Source organism: Solanum lycopersicum, chromosome 8, assembly GCF_036512215.1.
Source record: "Solanum lycopersicum chromosome 8, SLM_r2.1".
NCBI classification, from domain to species: domain Eukaryota; kingdom Viridiplantae; phylum Streptophyta; class Magnoliopsida; order Solanales; family Solanaceae; genus Solanum; species Solanum lycopersicum.
Window position 1 is genome coordinate 65,655,682 of NC_090807.1, and position 18,972 is coordinate 65,674,653.

General features: G+C 29.4%; 2 protein-coding genes and 1 non-coding gene across 3 annotated transcripts; all 3 read right to left on the minus strand.

The window, feature by feature from the left end:
* Window positions 1-5,290: 5,290 nt before the first annotated feature.
* On the minus strand, window positions 5,291-7,655 carry LOC101249114 (uncharacterized). Its single transcript, XM_004245612.5, has one exon. The coding sequence runs from the start codon at window positions 7,197-7,199 to the stop codon at window positions 5,358-5,360; it is 1,842 nt and encodes a 613-aa protein (XP_004245660.1). The 5' UTR covers window positions 7,200-7,655; the 3' UTR covers window positions 5,291-5,357.
* A 2,104-nt stretch (window positions 7,656-9,759) lies between these two features.
* TRNAL-AAG (transfer RNA leucine (anticodon AAG)) lies at window positions 9,760-9,840 on the minus strand. The gene has a single exon. It is a non-coding gene; the product is annotated as a tRNA-Leu (tRNA).
* Window positions 9,841-11,283: 1,443 nt separating this feature from the next.
* Window positions 11,284-16,539, minus strand: LOC101248806 (protein HOTHEAD). Its single transcript, XM_004245611.5, has 5 exons — window positions 15,836-16,539; window positions 14,589-15,230; window positions 13,536-13,927; window positions 12,186-12,751; window positions 11,284-11,490 (listed from the first exon to the last, which is right to left on the minus strand). Exons 1-5 carry the CDS (start codon window positions 15,906-15,908, stop codon window positions 11,436-11,438), a joined length of 1,728 nt encoding a protein of 575 aa, XP_004245659.1. The 5' UTR covers window positions 15,909-16,539; the 3' UTR covers window positions 11,284-11,435.
* Window positions 16,540-18,972: the final 2,433 nt, after the last annotated feature.

Here is an 18,972-nt window from a genome sequence, read left to right on the forward strand (position 1 = left end):
GTGTAGTTCAATTAATTCGAATAAGGAAAAAAACAAAATCAAAGAGGCATTGAAAGTGATCGATCAACAAGAAAGTTTTCAAAAAGAATCAGGGATACAAGCTACAAATAAACCCAAAAAAGTTGATAGAGTCAGTAAAAAGATTAATTCAAATTTGGATTACAATGTGTTGTGTTAGTGTATTTAATTTTTGCTTTTATTTGTCAATAGTATACTACATGAAATTTGTATGATTTATGTATGAGTTGAGTTTTTAATATTTTATATTATAATTAAATATGAATATTGAATGATTTAGTGTTGTATGTTTTGTATATGATATAATTTGAATATATCAGTATATGATTTGATACATAATAAATGTATTAGTTTTGTATGATTTCGTGTACGAAATAATTGGTCATTATCGATACAGGAGTGTATGCATTATGTATTACCTTTGTATTATATATATATATATGAAATAATATTCTTGTCCAGTTAAATATATGTGTATGAATGATGTATTAATGTTGTGTATCCTATAATTTTGACTATTATAGTAAGTATTGCAACTATATATTTTATTTTTTGATTTTGATGTATGAATTTACATATTCATACTAAATGAGATTAGTATGTAGTTTTAAAGTCACATATTAGTTTTTTTTTAAAATCGTATATGTATTAATATTGTATGAATTGTGTATGAACTGAGGCATATAATTTCTATGATTTCTGCATGAATTGAATTAAATGTCCATTGAATATGTATTAATATTGTATGAATTTTGTATATAATTTGTATGATTTGTGTATGAATTAATTGAATGTCAATTTAATAAAGAATTGTATATATGATTTTTTTCTATGGAATTTTGTAGTATATAAAAAGTAATAATTTAGTTTTACAAATTTTATAGGAGAAGAAGGTTCAAACACATTTATCTTTCTGTATCAACATGATTTTGTTTGCTGATTTGTTGACCTTCCTCGGTCAAGATAAGTTTCAGCAATTTTTACAAGAAATTTCATTTGGATTTTTTTTATGATTTACATAACATAAAAATCCAATGTCAATTGTTGCGTCATACTTTCCTTCTTGAATCTGAAACTGACAGGGTTGACATGTTCATTATCAATGTAAATGGTACAGAGTTACGTTTTGACTTAAAAGAGTTGATCGTTGAAACCGATCTAAAATCTGGACCAATTTCTGATTCTGTTTCTGATCCATCTGTTACAAATAGATTAATTGCAGAAAATTTCGGAGAGTTTGACAAAGTCCCCAGTCAAATTTTTACCACAAGTTTAAATTGAAAAACTTTTGGAAGAAGATGACCATTTATAATTAGTTTATATAATTCATACACACTCCATACACATTTAATATATCATTCACTGTCCTACAAACTACTCCAATTAAATAAACACAATATAATTTCAATAAAAAGTTAATACAAAAACATATAATCTAATTTCAATAGAAACTAGAATATTCTTTTTTTTTTAAAAGGACTTTCATAAACATTTGATACACGTTTCGTATACTTTTCATACACTAATAATACAAACTCCAGACTTCAAATACGCTATACGTAACATAACTATTTCATTCAAAAAATAATAATATACAAACTGTTTTCAGATAATACAGTTATCAAAAAAATCTAACACTGTTCTACATGTAAAAAACATCAAATTAATTAAAATAAATAAATCATAATTAAAAGAAACAAATCATAATTAAAAACCAACATGATGAATTTCACTTTCCATCATGTTTAATTAATATTGACATAATGTTCTTCATCACATCAAATCAAATTGTTTCAAACGCCAAAATTTTTCAGGTTACTAAAAAAATGAACTGAAATATGCATATCTGAAAATAATCGTGAAATTTTGGGAAAAAATGACTTCTACGTTGATGTCAATCTGAAAATAATCGTTAAAATTTGAAAAAAGATGAATTGTAACGATGATGCAAATAGATTTCAAAATGCCAATCTGAAAAAAATCTGAAAATAATCGTTAAAATATGGTAGAATTTTTTAAGGAATTAAATAAAAAAAATAATAATATCATTTAAACTAACTAGAGATATTTAAGGCAATGATGCTAATCTGAAAATTTTTGATATCCCTAAAAACGTGTTAATCTAATATTAATTTTTAATTAATTAATAAAATATCTCATTTTCCATTATTAATTATCCGTTTGTTAATTAGGTATATTAATTATCCATTGTTAATTTATCCCTTTTTTTATTAATTGTTAATAACAATTCTTTTTAATAAATTATAATTAACATTATATTTATTAATAAAATGTTATAAATTGAAATATTAAATGTTATACACTGAAATTCAAACTCTAATACTATAACTTGAGAATATTACTATATAAAATGCTATATACCTAATTTACACTTTTCTTAATTAGTGATGGGGATAAGAAATTTTATGTTCCTTAAAAGCATTCTACACTTCTCTTGCTTCAAGTATTTGATAGAGTTTTAAAATATATTTTCTAAAATTATTTAACGTAAATTTAAATTGATCGAACATGTCACAAGCTAGTCTAACTAAGGGGTGGTTTTAGTTGAGATTCAATGACTTTTTATCACAAGCTTAAAGAGGGAAATCGCACGTGGTATTGCACATAACTTTGTCATGACTTTTTAGGCTTATAGAGATATTGGATGTAATAATAAAGAGAATATTTAATTCCTTCTTAATTTGATAAAATATAATATTTTAAATATCCAACTTGCATTGAGATAAACAATATAGTCTTTTTTATTTTTGGAAAAAAAGGTTAATTATTGACCGATCTTAAAATATTTATTTACTTGATTAATTAAATTTAGATGCATTATTGATTATTCCTGGTAATCTGTCTCATAACATACAAATACCTCAAACTCTTGTAGGAGTATGACACTAATCAAATTCGAAAAAAGTGTTAAAATACTTCTAAAATTGGCTAGAATTTAGGAATGTATTTTATTCGTACTACAATATTAAGATTATATTTAAATTTAATTAATTAAATAAATTAATATTTTTAATACTGTCAATAACTAAAAAATAAAATTAATAAATCCCGCTTAATTTAGAAGTATTCTCGATACATTTTTGTTTTCTTTCACCTACTTAGTGAACATTCAACGTTAAGATTAAAATAAGAAGGAAAATTTGCAAGCCAAAAAATAAAGCCGCCGTAGAGGCAACTTAAAGTAAATTTTCCAACTGAAATATTTCACGTTTGTTAGACTTTTAGTAATGCCGTGAATAAACAGAAGCCTACCTTAAAATTTTTAATTATAAACATATATTTTTTTTCCATATGCTAAAGTCAAAATCATCCAATTAAGTGCACATATAGTAAATATTAAATAGAGGAAGTTGTACGTATAACCCTAAAAAATACCTTAATTATTCTATATAGCTACAGTTTAATAATAATAATTTATTGAGAAGAGAGAGACGAACGAGATTGAGAGAGAGAAGAAAGGCGAGAGAGAGGGCAAATAGTGGAAGAAAGATGATTTGCATATTATACATATGTATTTATATATATGGAAAGTTGGGAGAGGGAAGGGAGAGGCGAGCCAGATTGAGAGAGGAGGAGGGAGACGAGTGAGAGAGGGCAGAGATTGGTAGAGAGGTGAATTGTATATGTATGTCGGTTATATAATTACATGTAATATATATTACATTTATATATATGACAAGCGAGATTGGGAGAGGGAGGAGAGAGGATAGAGAGTGGGAGAGAGATGAATTACATATATATATTGGTTAGATAAATGTGTATTATAGATATGTATTTGTATATTATGACGAATTATACCTATGCAAATGTGACTAATTAAACAAATTCAAAGTCAGTTCACATAATTAATGTATAATATTATTCGCGAGTTATAATTATAACAAATCATAACTATAATGAATAACTACGTAATTTTCCTTCTTAACAAGTGCTTATTTATATTTTAAACTTTTTTAAAATAAAAATTCTAATTTCATTACTAATAAAAAATAGTTAAAACTTTCATATATTAAAGTGAAACTGTCATAATTTACCATTTATTGAGATTCAGTTGCTTGAGTTTGTCTTTTTGAAGTGATGAGCTCTCTCTAGATCTGCTTGGTAGTAGGTAAGATTCGAATAATTTGAGCTTCGAATATTTTATTGTTTTTAATTGAAATTTGTGCTAACTTTGAGGTGTAAAAATTAGCATTTAAAGCTTGTGACAGTCCATTAATTATTTTACTTAAAAATATTTTCTCAGTTTATTTTATTTATCCAGATTTAACTTGGTACACTCTTTAAAAAAACAAATACGAATAACAAAAAAAAGTTGGCGGATTCATTACTCGTAAATCTATAACAATTCAATAAATTGGATAGTAATATGTTACTATTCCATCTAAAAAATTTAATTTATCAAATAGACATAATTATTTATTAATTTCATATTTAAAATACATCTCCGCATGTACGCTTATTTTTTCAATCAAATATATACGTACTATATACATTTATACAATAGTCTTTTACGAAACTCTCCGAAATTTAATATATTCAACTAAACAAATGTTATGCGTAAAAAGCCATTGGGCTTAGATCATATAACGGCCCAACTTGTTACACATGGACCCAGCTATTGGGCTGCCCAAGCCGGAACAATTTTTTACTCAATGAATCACAAAGTTAATTATTATTTAATTTGGTAACAATTTGATGCATTGTATTATAAATATATTAAAATGTGTGAAAAATGTATTATTCACCATTAAAATTTGTATTATATGTGAATAATAAATTGTTATTTGTAATATATATTAAACTTGTATTATAAATAAATTAAAACTGATCAAGTGAAAAAAAATATATTATTACTATAAATAGTAAATATTTTTTTTATTATAATATATTTATGTAAGTTTCCCATCTTTAAATATCTTAGTCTTTAATTTTTGCCCTTCATATGAAATGATATCTAGTATTTAATATCGATATCTAGTATTTAATATCTATCCTTAGAAATCAAACTTATATCAAATGAAATGTTATTATAATGTGAAATTATGAAAATAGAATGACCACAATGCAAAATGACCCTTAAAAAAATCGAATCTCCCCAAATTTTGTTGGAGGATAATATTTAAATGTCATCTCCGTCTTTTGCTCGAACTCTTCAGAAATATCATAAAATCAATCTTGATTCCTTTGTATTAGTGCACCTTTTGAAGGATCAGACACAAATAACATTATTTTGGAGAGTCGAGCAACATAGTTTAGGAAAAAAGAAGATGAATCAATATGGTAATTTCAGCAAAAGATGAAAAATAAATAAATTCAATCTACACCTCAATAGTTGTTTGATTAAGTGCCTTATATCTCCATTTCTCTTTCTCTACAAAATCAGCATCCAAAAATCTAGCTATAAAACTCCATAACTTATACAAATCTTCAAAATTTGTCATCATTCCAATTGAAACACTAATAACTGATACACCAAAACTCAATTTCCCCTTCTTCTTGTTCTTGTTCTTATAATTATCATCATCACAGCTGTCTAAGGTTGTATTTTTTTCATCGTCATACATTTTTGAAAACCATATATGTTTCAAAAATGCACAAGAAAGTGATATGTTGTGTCGATCCGCGAGTTTTTGTACTAGTGTTGGATCAATCTTTTGGCCTTTCCAATCAAACACATTGAATGCCACAGCTGGTCCTCTATTGAAATGTATGGTTGATCCATAGATTTTCACTAAAGGAATATGAATATCTTCAGTATGAGGATGTTGAAGACGCGTTAACGCGTTTATTAGCCAGTTTATAAGGTATCTTGCTCTGCTACTTGTCAATATTAGTCCGAGTTTATCAGCATGGTCTAATCCTCTGCATTCCAAGCTCGTAGTTGTCGTGGAAAGAGTCTTCTCGTTGGATTTGTTACCCCATTTCAGTATTTCGAACAATGTGGTTATTTTCTTTGGTTCTTGATCATGATCAGACACTTGTTCGATTTCTTGGAATTCTGAAACAGAGTTTTCTTGATTGTATACCGATGAAGTTGAAGAAGAAGAGGAGGAGGAGGAGTCGTGTTCAAATGATTTCGTGTCTACTGGAACAAGACGAATAATTCCCAAGCTAGTTATTGATTTGTTCAATTGTGATATAGTTGGGTTTTTCACGAACAAACAGCAAAAACCGGAAGGATTTTCACCAAACACTTTGTAGAAACTGCAAATGAGAAAATCAGGCTGAAAAATCGATAAGCCTAATGTTTCCATGTCTTTGGGACCTAAAGCAGATGCATCAAACACGACATGCCATCCGTTTTCTTGTGCAATATTCATCCATTGATACGAATATCTCGTTCCCGTCACTTTAGACTGAAGAGGGAAAACAAATAACCCCTGTTTCTTCTTGACACTAAGCGTTTTTCCTAGTTTTCTTGAGTTGATTCTCAAATTAGGCCATGAGAACTCTGCTGCTGCCACTTTAGCCCCTTTTCTCCTAGCGTTATCGATCATTCCTTCCACTGCTTCATTTTCATGATCGTAAACTGTAAGGAGGTTAGGATTAGACTCGAAGGGGTACGAGTCAGCCAAGAGGTTAAATGCAGAAGATTGGTTAGCTGTGAAGACCATGGAGTAGTCATGCTTAGAGACATTCATGTATTTCATAATCCTTTTCCTCATTTTACGTTCTGTAACAGATTCTTGACCTCCGTAGAGCAGTTGAGTAGTTAAACTCACTGACTTATACGAAATGTTAAAGAAAGGCTCGTCGTGAGTAGGAGGAGGTGGAGCTGATGATGATGAAGAGGCGATTGAATCGTGAATTGGATGAGATTTGATCATCTTCTGTTGTTGGTAGTAAGAGAAAAGACCATTGCCAGTGTAATCAAGACAAACATGTTTCGATAGAGTGAGGTGATGGTATTCGTTAGCTCGAATTTCATCTGCAAGATTAGTCTGGCTGTAATGTGGATACGCTTCTTGTAAGTTGGCAAATAGTTCCTCGTAAGAAGGTAAACACTCATGGTTAGTGAATTGGGAATTTGGATGGATGGATGAAGCTATTGCATCGATGAATTCGCGATGACAAGTGATGATTATGCTGATTCTAGAGGAGGGATTTTGATCTCCATGGGAATTCTGGCAGCAAATACAACTGAAACAAGGTGATTGCATTCTTGTTTTAGGGTTTTCTTTTGGTCTTTTTCTTGGCCTTTGTGGCTTGTTGCAGCCTGCAGGATGATATGTGTAAACTAAATTTGAGTTGTTATTTAGACAAGTCTAGAGGGAAAAGAGTTGATCCCTTCGTCCCAACTTAAGTGTCTTAGTTGTTAAAGATATGGTATTAGAGTCAATTTAAGTTTTCATAGAGGCCTGGTCGTGTGAGGGAGTGTTAAGAAGTCTCCACATTGGTAAAGGGATGTGAACTCAATTTTTTATATGAATTTGGACAAACCTCTCTTCATGAGTTGACTTTTAAAAAATTGAGTTAGATCGAATTACCATATCTGAAAGTGAAGTTCAAGAAATAAAGATATGCTATTGAATCTCATAATCTTAAATTAAAAATGTGTGTAGTCTATTTCGAAATGACCACAAAGAAAAATACACTTTTTTTTTTGGAACGACTAAAAAAAACGTAAGACGCTTAAATTGGAACTAAAGGAGTAACACATTAAAGATATGATTTGACCATTTCTATCTCAATTTACAATGACCTCACATGTGTCTCTCATAGGACATAAAGTTCTATATTTGAAACTTAATTATTAGGCTTGGTCAATCTATGAATAGTCACTACATAAAATCATTACTTTTCTGATTAAACATTTGAAAGGGTCTTAAGTCTTGCCGATTAATACTAATCTTGACAGCTTAAATGCCTCAAATTTTCCATCAAAATAATCTTAAGATAATATTAGCATCCAATAAAATGTGTGATCAAACAGAGACAGAGCCAAAAATTTAGTTTATGAAATCTGAACATAAGATTCTTTTAAAACTCATTTTTATTTATGGGTTCGAAGCAATTATTTATACTTATTTAGTGATTTTTTTGATACATATTATTAAATAAATTTGTAACGTGTACTCTAGGTCCGCCCCGAAAGTAGCCTGGAAATTTAGCTGGAAATGTTAGCATATGCAAAAAGAGCATAAAAAAACAAGGATTTATGCTTTTTATAGTGGCCGGCACTATCAATCTATTTTTCATAGAAATTTCACTAGGATGATTTTTCTAAAATAAATAAATAAAATTCTTGGACTTGTTTAACGTGGTCACTTTTCACAAATTTTGATTCAACAAAATTCCAAAATTCTATGTAGTCTAGTTGCTTTCAATCACCATAGTACATTTATATCCCCACCAATAATGTTAGAAAATATCATTATTTTTTTTAGGTTAAGTTAGTTCCATATAAGTTCCTTGAGATAGTGGTTCAAAATAAATGTGATCTAGCTATGTATATACATGTGTTTATAAAATTTTAAATGTATATATTGTTTGATCGAAGATTTAGTTTAATCTATTGCAGTTGTCTTAAATCGGTTATGGTGAATTAACATGCTAGACAAAATATTTAAATTAATTAGGATTGAAAAACCTATCCAATAATATTATTAATTTTTTTTTAAAAATATGATAAAATTTAGATAGATATATAGCTATATTTTCACTCTTGCCGTTTGGGCGGTTGATACTTATATAAATATAATGCCAAGTTTTGTGCAAGAGTTACACCCTATAGACTTTATCAATACAAGAAATTTTTTGTACACACAGCTAAGTGTGAGTTGTATCATCCAACTAGTATTTTAAAAAATATTTTTCACTAATTATAAATTTATAATCGGATTTTTAGAGCAATAATAAAGTTAAATAATCGAATCGCAATAATAAAGTTATATAATTGAATCGTAGAATCGATGCTTATATTGTTTACTATTTGATGTACTTATGTTGCGTACAAAGGAAGGCAAGGGAAGACTCATCGTCAAAATAACAACCAACCAATGACAAAATACATTTCCTTATGTAGGTCCTATTACAATAGAAATTTGACAATCGTATGTATTGTTAAAGAATGAAAAAAATCCCTTATCGATGATTAATGAGATGAGTAGACTCATTATACGGCTTTGACAACCCTCCTTCCTTTGAGCTAGCCTTTGGGGTGTAAGTTAAGCCTAACACTTAATTTCACGTGCTATTAGAGCAGCAATACTGGGTGTGATGTGAGGTGTTAAAAAATGACAAAAGTCCAACACAGGCTAGATTTTGGAGCCTAAATTAGGCTTAAGACCTAATTAATTTCACACGTGTTATAAATGAAAAGATTATTCTATACCAAAACCTTTTAACACAATTTTAATTTTATCTTTGTGTACCTTGTGAAGAAGGAAAATGCTAGTTTTATTATATCATGATAAATTTGACTAGACTAAGTCAACTAGCTGGTTGTACAAGGCAAATATTGCATAACAGATCAATAGGGTCATGTAAAGCTATCAATCTCTTTCAAGTCTAGCATGCATATGGTCAAAAAGTAGTTAAATCCTATTTGGTGTGTAGTGAGATGGAAGTAGACTGTTCTAATGAAAAATCTAGTAATTAAATTGATTGGTAAATTATTCAAACAGAAATATGTAAATGAGAATAATATGAAAGGTAAAATATATGTAAATGTTTAAACTAAAAATAATAATAATATAAACGGAAAAAAATATCATAAAATGTTGAGAGTGGGATTTGAACCCACGCCCTTTCGGACCAGAACCTTAATCTGGCGCCTTAGACCAACTCGGCCATCTCAACTATATTTATATGTTTCACCAAATACAATTAATTACTTTAATATGTAATTAGGTTATTCACACATATTTGTAGGTTGTAAAACAATTTCAAGGTAGCAATTAAAACCCTTCAAAGCTCCAAAAACTTATAAATACTTTTGATGTGCGTTTCTAATGAATTATTTTGACCTCGTACTTCAGATCAAAACGTATTTAAATCATTCATGTATATAAATTATCAGATCATATATATAAATCGAAGTAAACACAAAAAAAATCCAATATATGCTAATTAATTAATAAAATGATAAACCATACCAACAAAAACAAATTAAATAATCATTTAACATAAAGATCGTCGATTGAGCTATATGCCAATTGTAATGCATTTCCATTCTTCTTCTTCTTTCTCATCGATCATATAAACATAATTAAGCAGAGGCAATCATAGGGCAACTCTCCTTTGGCAGATTACATTCATAATCATATATCTGCCAAACGGAGAATTGCCCTACAACTGTTTCACTTAATAAGCACACCAATAATAACATATTTAGTATAATTTTCCAAATGAGAAATGTACACATATTTTATAATCTCTACCTCACAGAGTCAGTAATCAAATTAGAATATTTTTTTTTAACCACCTCATACAAATGATGAATAAAATTTATAGGGACATACAACACTTAGTGGTTGCACTACTGAAATTGGATATGCCATTCTATTATGCCACAAGCATGAAGGATATCTTCTTATGATGCCTCCTACTTTTGAGCATTCCACGCCATGCAAATTATCTAGAGATCATGATCTTACGTTCGAGGTGACCCAGTAATTTGAGCTTAGGATTTTCATATTGGAGGTTTGAAATTCAAAATTTCTTACAAGCGAAAGCAAGGGATTTGCCTTCTGGGTCAAACTTATTAGGTTTATCTAGTGCGAGTTACCTCTCTTATGTGGTTTGCAAACTTTTGTATAGAAACGAAAATTTTACCCCGTACACACTAAAAAAATAGCGACCGCAGATTTCCAATATCATAAATAAAAAAATAACTTAAATTATTTGAGGAATATATAAAGAAGGATATCATTCCCTTTGACAGAGCTAGCAGAGATGCTTTAGGAGTAGGTGGCAAACAATCTTTTCTACTTTTGAGGTATATCCTTTGTAATATACTTTCTCCACACTCAAATATATATATTTCCTATTCTCGATCGTACACTAAAATACTTGTAGCTAATATAATTTTTTTAAATATGTCGTTAAATAAGATGAGTGACAAATTTTATAATTTAATTAGACCGTTGTTTATCGATAATTAATTTTTATTATTTAATCGTAAAAATGTGATCTTTCAATAGAATTCATTATAAATTGACTCGTCAGAAATATTTTTTCAAACGACATCCCAATGAAAATGTTCATTAAAAATTAATTCAGAATTATTCACCAGATCAATAATTAAGCTTAAAACATATTGTTACTGAAATTATGGGGATTATTATTACAGAGAATGAACTCAATTTTTTACATCGTATTATATATTCTTAATTAATCCACTCTCATTCATAAACAAAAGATAACAAAAGAAGAAGAAACGAATTTATTATCAATTAATTTGACTCCTCTTTAGCAAGTCTCTCATTCACTATCCTTACTCCCATATACCTGCACATTTTCCAAAAAAATGGTAATATTTTAGTAATCATCACATCTTAATTTCAACAAATTATAGGACTTTGGTATATAGTTTAATTAATTCTTATCCCTCCATCTCAATTTATCCAAAGTATATTAGATTGAACACAATTTTTAAACCGAAAGATCCCCCTACCTACAAGTAGTCATAAATCATTTTTTAACTTGTTAATAGATATAAAAAATGTGTTCTTTTCCTGAATAAACAAGAAGAAAGAAGATGGTGTGGTGCACGAAGCATTTCGTGTTCATGAGAATTCAGGGAAGAGCCACACCTCAATTAAGGCGTATATATAATATACAGAATCAACCTTGATGCAAGCATCAATGACTGATTCCACAGCTCGAACCAGTGACCTACAAATCACGTGGAGACAACTTTATTGTTGCTCCAAGATTTCCTTTCAAAGGTGTCAATACTCTTTTGTAAGTTACTTTTGCTCGAACCGATGACCTATAGATAACTTTACTGTTACTCCACAGTGTTGAAGGAAGCTTAAAGATTGATGGAACATGTCCATCGAAGCAGACTGACGTGTTAGAGCTTCCTTCAACACACAGTTCCTTTTGAAAGATGATGTCATATTCTTTTAGACAGACTAAAAAGAAAATAAACAGTTACATAAATTAGAACAGAAAGAGTATAAATTAGTAGAAATACTAACCTTCCAAGCATCATGACAGTGGCTTGAGGATTAGTACCAGGAGAATAATTAAAAGTTGAACCATCAATAACCCTCAAATTATCAATACCAATAACCTTATAATCTTGATCAACAACATTGCCAACTTGACACCCTCCATGATAATGCCAAATTGTCATAACAGTATCTTTACAGAATTGTTCCAATGAGACTGAAATATTGTCATGTTTAGGCAATAAATTGACTGGAGCACTTGCAGTCAAATTAAGTAATGCTGGCAATGAAATTGAGTCATATCTGAATTGTGAAAATGATTTTGACTCAATTATATTTTCTATAATTTTGAGTCCATCTACACATCTTTGTAAATCTTCTGGCTCTTTGAAATAATTAAATGTTACTGATGGGTTGTCATTCGGGTTCCGGGTTCGGAGCTCCAAATGTCCAGTGGATATTGGGCCCATTATTTTTTCTAATATGAATCCTCCTCTAAATGCTGCTGCATCTAGTGCATTCATTGAATTTATAGCCTTTTCTAAGGCTTCTGGTGTTCTTTGCTTTGGTGGCACTGTTGATAGCTGACCAATCTGGAAACAAAATGGCTATTTTTGTAAACTTTTGTGTTCAAATAAACATCAAGGACTATATTGGGCTTCACTTAGGCCCATTTAATATTAAGTTAGAGAAAGTTTGGGCCTCACAAGAATATACATACATTTTGTAGTATGTAGTATAACTTATGTATACCAATAATATACCATGTGTTTTAGCCTGTCTAATTTTTCATTATTAATAATCTGTTTGACCAAAAATTTTACTTATTTTGAAAAAAAATATTTAATCAGAAGTTCATTTTGACAAAGTATTTTCAAAGATTAACAATTTGTATTTGACTAATCAATTTACAAAGTAACTTTTTGCTAATATTAGAACAATAATTTGCATTGTTTAGGAAAGCGATCGCTTCATCTCTTTAGCGATGCGAGCCTTCTACACTTCACGAAGCGCTCAAAGCGTGAAGCGGGGCCTTATCGCTTTTTTCCACTTCACGCTTCCCTAAATACTGGTAATTTGTGCTAGACCAAGGTTCCAAAATTGTTTAAATCATTTTATTGCCATTATATAGAAAGATTTTTATTGATACCATATTATAGACTACAACTTCAAATTAGAAAAAGATTTAACTTATATGTACCGGTAATGTCTTTTAACTTTTTATGATAAGTTACCTATCTTATTTTATAGGTCACTACTACTATATATCACGAATGATAACCCGTATATATATATATATATATTAGATAACTTGATACTCTAAAATATATGTATGTCATCAGTATATATAACTTAAAATCACGAGAAAAAATTTACCTTCGGGGAGAACATTCCATAATCACTCCGACTAGAACGATAACCGGAGAAATTCTCGCCGGAGGCAGCTTCAATATAAGTTCCAAATCTTGTAATACCCACAACTTGTATAAGAGAAACTTCAACAGGTAAAGGTGATGGCACAAATATTGCATTCATTGGATTATCCATCATGTTTTGTCCAACATTGGGCTGATCCAATACAACTGTAATGTTATGGGCCTTTAAGTGTTCTGATGGGCCTACACCACTTAACATTAACATTTGTGGGCTTCCAAGTGCCCCAGATGATACTATTACTTCATTCATTTCTCCTCTTCTTAAATATGCTGTGTGTTTTTTTCCTAATGCATCTCTAAATATTACACCATGAGCTTTTGGTCTTGATAATCCTGCAAAAAAGTTGTTTAAGTAATACTTTCTTAATCATATATTAGAAATAAATTAATGAACTCCCATTAGTTAATCACACGTAAACAATGTAACCATCTGTCCTGACTTGACACAGAGTTTAAACAGTCATAATTGTTTGTGTGACTACATATCATCTCATGATTAAATGTAATATAAATATTTTAAAGTTAAATTATTGCCAATGTAGAAACATGTCATTCTTCTAACTAAAATGATAAAAAGCTTGTTTGGATTCACTTTTGGCTTATGATTATAAGCCAAAAACAATAAGTTAGGATTTCTAACTTATTATTTTGTTATTTTGGCTTTAAAATAAGTGTTTTAAACATTTTTTAATTTTACTCAAACACTGCAGCTAAAATAAGTCAATCCAAACAGACACTAAGTATGTCATATAAATTGAGACGGAAAAAGTATATTACACTTGGTAAAATATTTTATAGTCAGAGAATTGTCATATACTCTTGATACGTGTCAAAAGTCTAGCTCCCATAATGTCACGGACAATGTATTCAGCCAATTGAGGGCGGGTTTTTGGGTATAGCAAGCCTTTATCGATCATAATTTTGTTTCGAGTCAAATAGTATCACTTAAATAAAACGGATTTCGTTTTCTTTATTCGCATGAGAAGATACGTACCTCTAGTTTGGAATATGATTTTGTGAACGGTAGCATGCAAAAGTAGTGTAATTCCACTAGGTTTAGCATACTCAAGTAGATCGGCAGCCGTGTGCCGACGGCCGGCGGCATCGAAAATCGTGCCCCCAATTTTAGTTCCATTAATATGATCGTACGTAAATCCATTGTACGGCACCACCCCTGACTCCACAAGACCGTCGCGCACGGCGGACTGCCACTGCCTCACCGGCGGCTGAAACGCCACTTTATTTTCCACCCAAACATACGATTCGTTCACGAGTTGTCCGTCCCATCCAACGCTGCTCACATACTTTGTGCCGGCGCGTGAGTAAAATCCGGCGTTTAAACAACTTCCGCCGCCCAAAACGCGTGCACGCGCGTTGATTACACCGTCCTCGGAGATGAATCGCTGAGATGGCGATTTCGGTGAGAGATCGGAAAGTGCAGATCCGAATGCCGATAAATATGTGATATTAGGATTTCCGTAAGGTGAACCACCGCGCTCTAGTAGAAGTACGTCGTAGTTCTGAGAGAGCGTGGCGGCTAATGGGCAGCCAGCGGTGCCGCCGCCGATGATTATGTAATCGTAATGTGATATCTCCGGTGCTGTAGTTGCTTGGCGCATAAATGAGTAATTTGGAGCTGCAAGTTTATACAAAAAAAAAAAGTTTAAATTTTTGTAACTAAACAAAAATGAATTTAATTTTCATGCCATAAAAAAACTTCAATTTTAAAATATTAAGCCAATTTAACTTAAAAAATTATTTAACTAAAAAAATAATACTATCATATTGAAAAATAAAACATGTCAGTTATATCAAATTAAAAAAAGAGAATAAAGAATATTTACACAATCAAATTATTTTTACAAAAATTACAAGTAATTAACTTGCTACAATATTACAAGTTAAACTACATTGTTAACAGTATAAAAGAAAAGTTGTAGGTTTCAACCAATAATTTGTATATATATGAAAAAAAACTCATATTATAGGTGAAATTACATTAATAATATAAAAATTCTTCACGTTATCAATACATATAAAGTTAAACTTATAAAAAAAATATAAATTCCAATTTAACTTAAATTAATTTGTTAATATGCTAGAAATTCCTACTAGCCAAACAGAAACAAGTGTTCACTTACTACAAAGCATTGTCACACCTCTTCTATTTTTAACGAAATAAAATTTATCAATTATTTTTTTTTTTACGAAATTGCTAAATTACTATAAGAATTTGTTTACCTTTTTCGGAAGTACAAAATCCATGAAAGAGGAAAATTCCAAGAAGAGTAGCAATAATCAAATTAAACTCCATTTTGTTTAATTAATTTAATATATTTAATGATCTTAAGATTGATGGAAAAGTAGAAAGAAAAAAAAGATGTTATATAGTAAAATTCAAACAATTTGGACGGCAATTAATTTGGAAAACACAAAATGTTCCTTAATAGAATTTTCAGTATATAATTTTAAGGAACAAGAAAATGCAGGAATTGTGAATTTCTTGAATATTTGAGAAAGAAGTAGAACTATATAATAGTGATTTGGAGAAATTATATAAAGGAAGAAAGAAAATGACTAGTTAGGTCCAAAAAAATATGTGTAGAATTTGAATAAAGAAAAAAAAAACTATATATTATAAGTACTATTTTATTTATTATGGTAGTAGATAAGGCAAGGGAGAGGGGGAGAAGGTAGTTGTAAGATTTTAATTAAATAGGAAACATCTTGTTCTCTTTTATTTTCTTTCACATAATCATTATGAGTTTTGTCACTTTTAATTCTATCAAATGCCACACATTTGTGTGAAGGAAATTATTATTATAATAATTATTGAGAAAGTGTAGATATTATAAAATTTGGATTTAATATAACGTGAGGGGGATAACTAACTCATAAAATTATAACTCGTTAAATCTATCTAGGTTTGAATAGATAAATGACATGTTGATATGCCATTTAGATTGATCTATATAAGGAACTTCGTTTAAATATTTTTAAAATAATATCGTTTGTTTATCATATTATTATATATAGTCATAATATAAGAAAAGATTGTTTTATTAGGTACTCAATTAAACAAATGATTTAAAATTTGATATCTATTTAAATTGACTTATTTTAAGTATTTTTAAGTCAGTAATTTGTAAGCATCTTTGTTATGTCAGTATGATTCAGAAGGTGCTTATGAATACTCATTTTTAATTCAGAAGTTATAAGTTAAGATATATAACTTACGACTTTTGACTTATAAGACAGAAGCTATAAGCTCATCGAATAGGCACGTAAATATTAGGTGGGTTGAATTATGACCTACTCCCTCAGTCTCATTTTATGTGAGATAGTTTGATTTGATACAGTTTTAAAAAAGAAAGACTTTTAAAACTCGTGTGCAAAATAAACGATAAAAATTTATGTGGCTGTAAATCATTTCATTAAAAGTAAAATAGACATTTTATATAGTTAAAATGTTAATATAGAAATGTATCATTTTTTGGGACCGACTAAAAATGAAACGCAAACAAATTGAATTAAAAGGGAGTAATATTTATCAAATAACATTCCGACGTATCAATGATTGTTTCATTTATTAACTCAATTCATTTTACTATTGCCTAATTTTAACTCAATCCGTCAATTTAATGGCCTTAATATTAATGTTGTGTCCAATTTCTGAATCTTTAGCTTTGAACTTTAGTCTCAATGATATATATTTTTTTTATATATAAATATGTACATGCACATATTTTAGCTTGACCATGGTAATTCGGTTCCAGCAACACATATACATTGATTTTACTAATCTACTATATGAAGGTAGTATATAAGTTTTAGTTAGGGAGGATTATAAACATCTCTTATCAACAATGAAATATGTAAATAGACAACTTATGCTACAAAATCTCGTTCGTTACAAGTTGTTATCAGTGACGAATTTCATAACTAATGTTTATTGCGATCTATGTAGGGTATTGGTAATGGTTACGTTTTATTGTTTTAATGAGATATTGTAACAACTGTTTTGAGTAGCTGAAGATTATAATGAGAGAAATTAAACTCACCAATATTTCCATGTGTACTAATTCATCTTCATCCACATAACTCAATCTCTCTCTATTTTGAGTTTGAGGTCACAATTGTGTTTATTAATTATTGTTCATATTTTATGTTTCAACCAACCTCCTTTTGGTTTAATGATAATTGGTGTTCAGTCAGTTTTTTTGGTATCTTGACTAGTTATATTCACTCTATCTATCAAAGGTAGAACAGATGAGAAGAATCACCTAGTAATTTTTATCTCCGCTTAAATTTTGAACCGCTAAAACCTTCAGACCCAACCTCTTTTCATCAATATTAAATGTTATATAAAGAGTATAATTGGCGGTGGAATTCTAATTATTTTTCATCTGTAATTCTTTTCAAGGGTCCCAATTTGAAAAAGGACAATTGAAAATAAGTCATCAAAATTTATGAATATGAAGTCTAGTTTTATTGGTGTCTAACTAGCACAACTCAACTTCCAACCACGAAGTTATAGAGCAACAAAAAGTTTAAATTGACCACACAAAAAATAAAGGTTGAGGAAACAAATATTGTTTAATACAATGTTAATTGGCTTCTATAAACTTATATGTATTAAGACGTGAGACAAATTAAATTACTCTATTCATACACTTATACAAAGTTGTCAACTCTCAAGTGTAGATCAGCTTTTTTGTTTTTTGTTTGAACAATATATATTGTATATCCAAATTAGTGTTGTGTATGGCCAAGGGAAAACGTTCTTTACTAGAAATTTTAAAATTTTGAGAATTCAAATTCGAGACATCTAATTAATGTCTAATTCCAGTTAACGACGTAGGAAGTTATCGTAGTTCCATGAACCTTCTCCAAAGGCCATGATCTTCATACTAAATTGGCGATTATTTTTTCTTTTTTAACTTAGTATTGTCAGTTTGTACGAGGACAATTTAATTTCTTGTCAATATTTATTAATGACCCATCTAGTTGGCAGATTGCCCGTCGAAATTAATTAAATTGGGTAAGGTGTCACGTAATTGCTACTTCTCATCATAGTGAAACTTCTCTTTCTTTTCTAAAATAATGACCAAGTCTAAAATATTAGAATATAAAAAATAAACAAAAACATGTTTAATCACACAATACATCGACAAAAGTTTTAAATCTGCTAATATTATCGTCTGCTCTAAATCTAAGTTCGTAGGTCTATAAAAACCATATCACGGTAAATAATTTGTTTACTTATATACTCAAAATTTCTCATGTATGGACTCTTATCCCAAAGCTATCCCATGATTAAACAATGTAACCATAATAATTGAGACATAGTTCAAAATTAAAGTACGAATAGACACTAT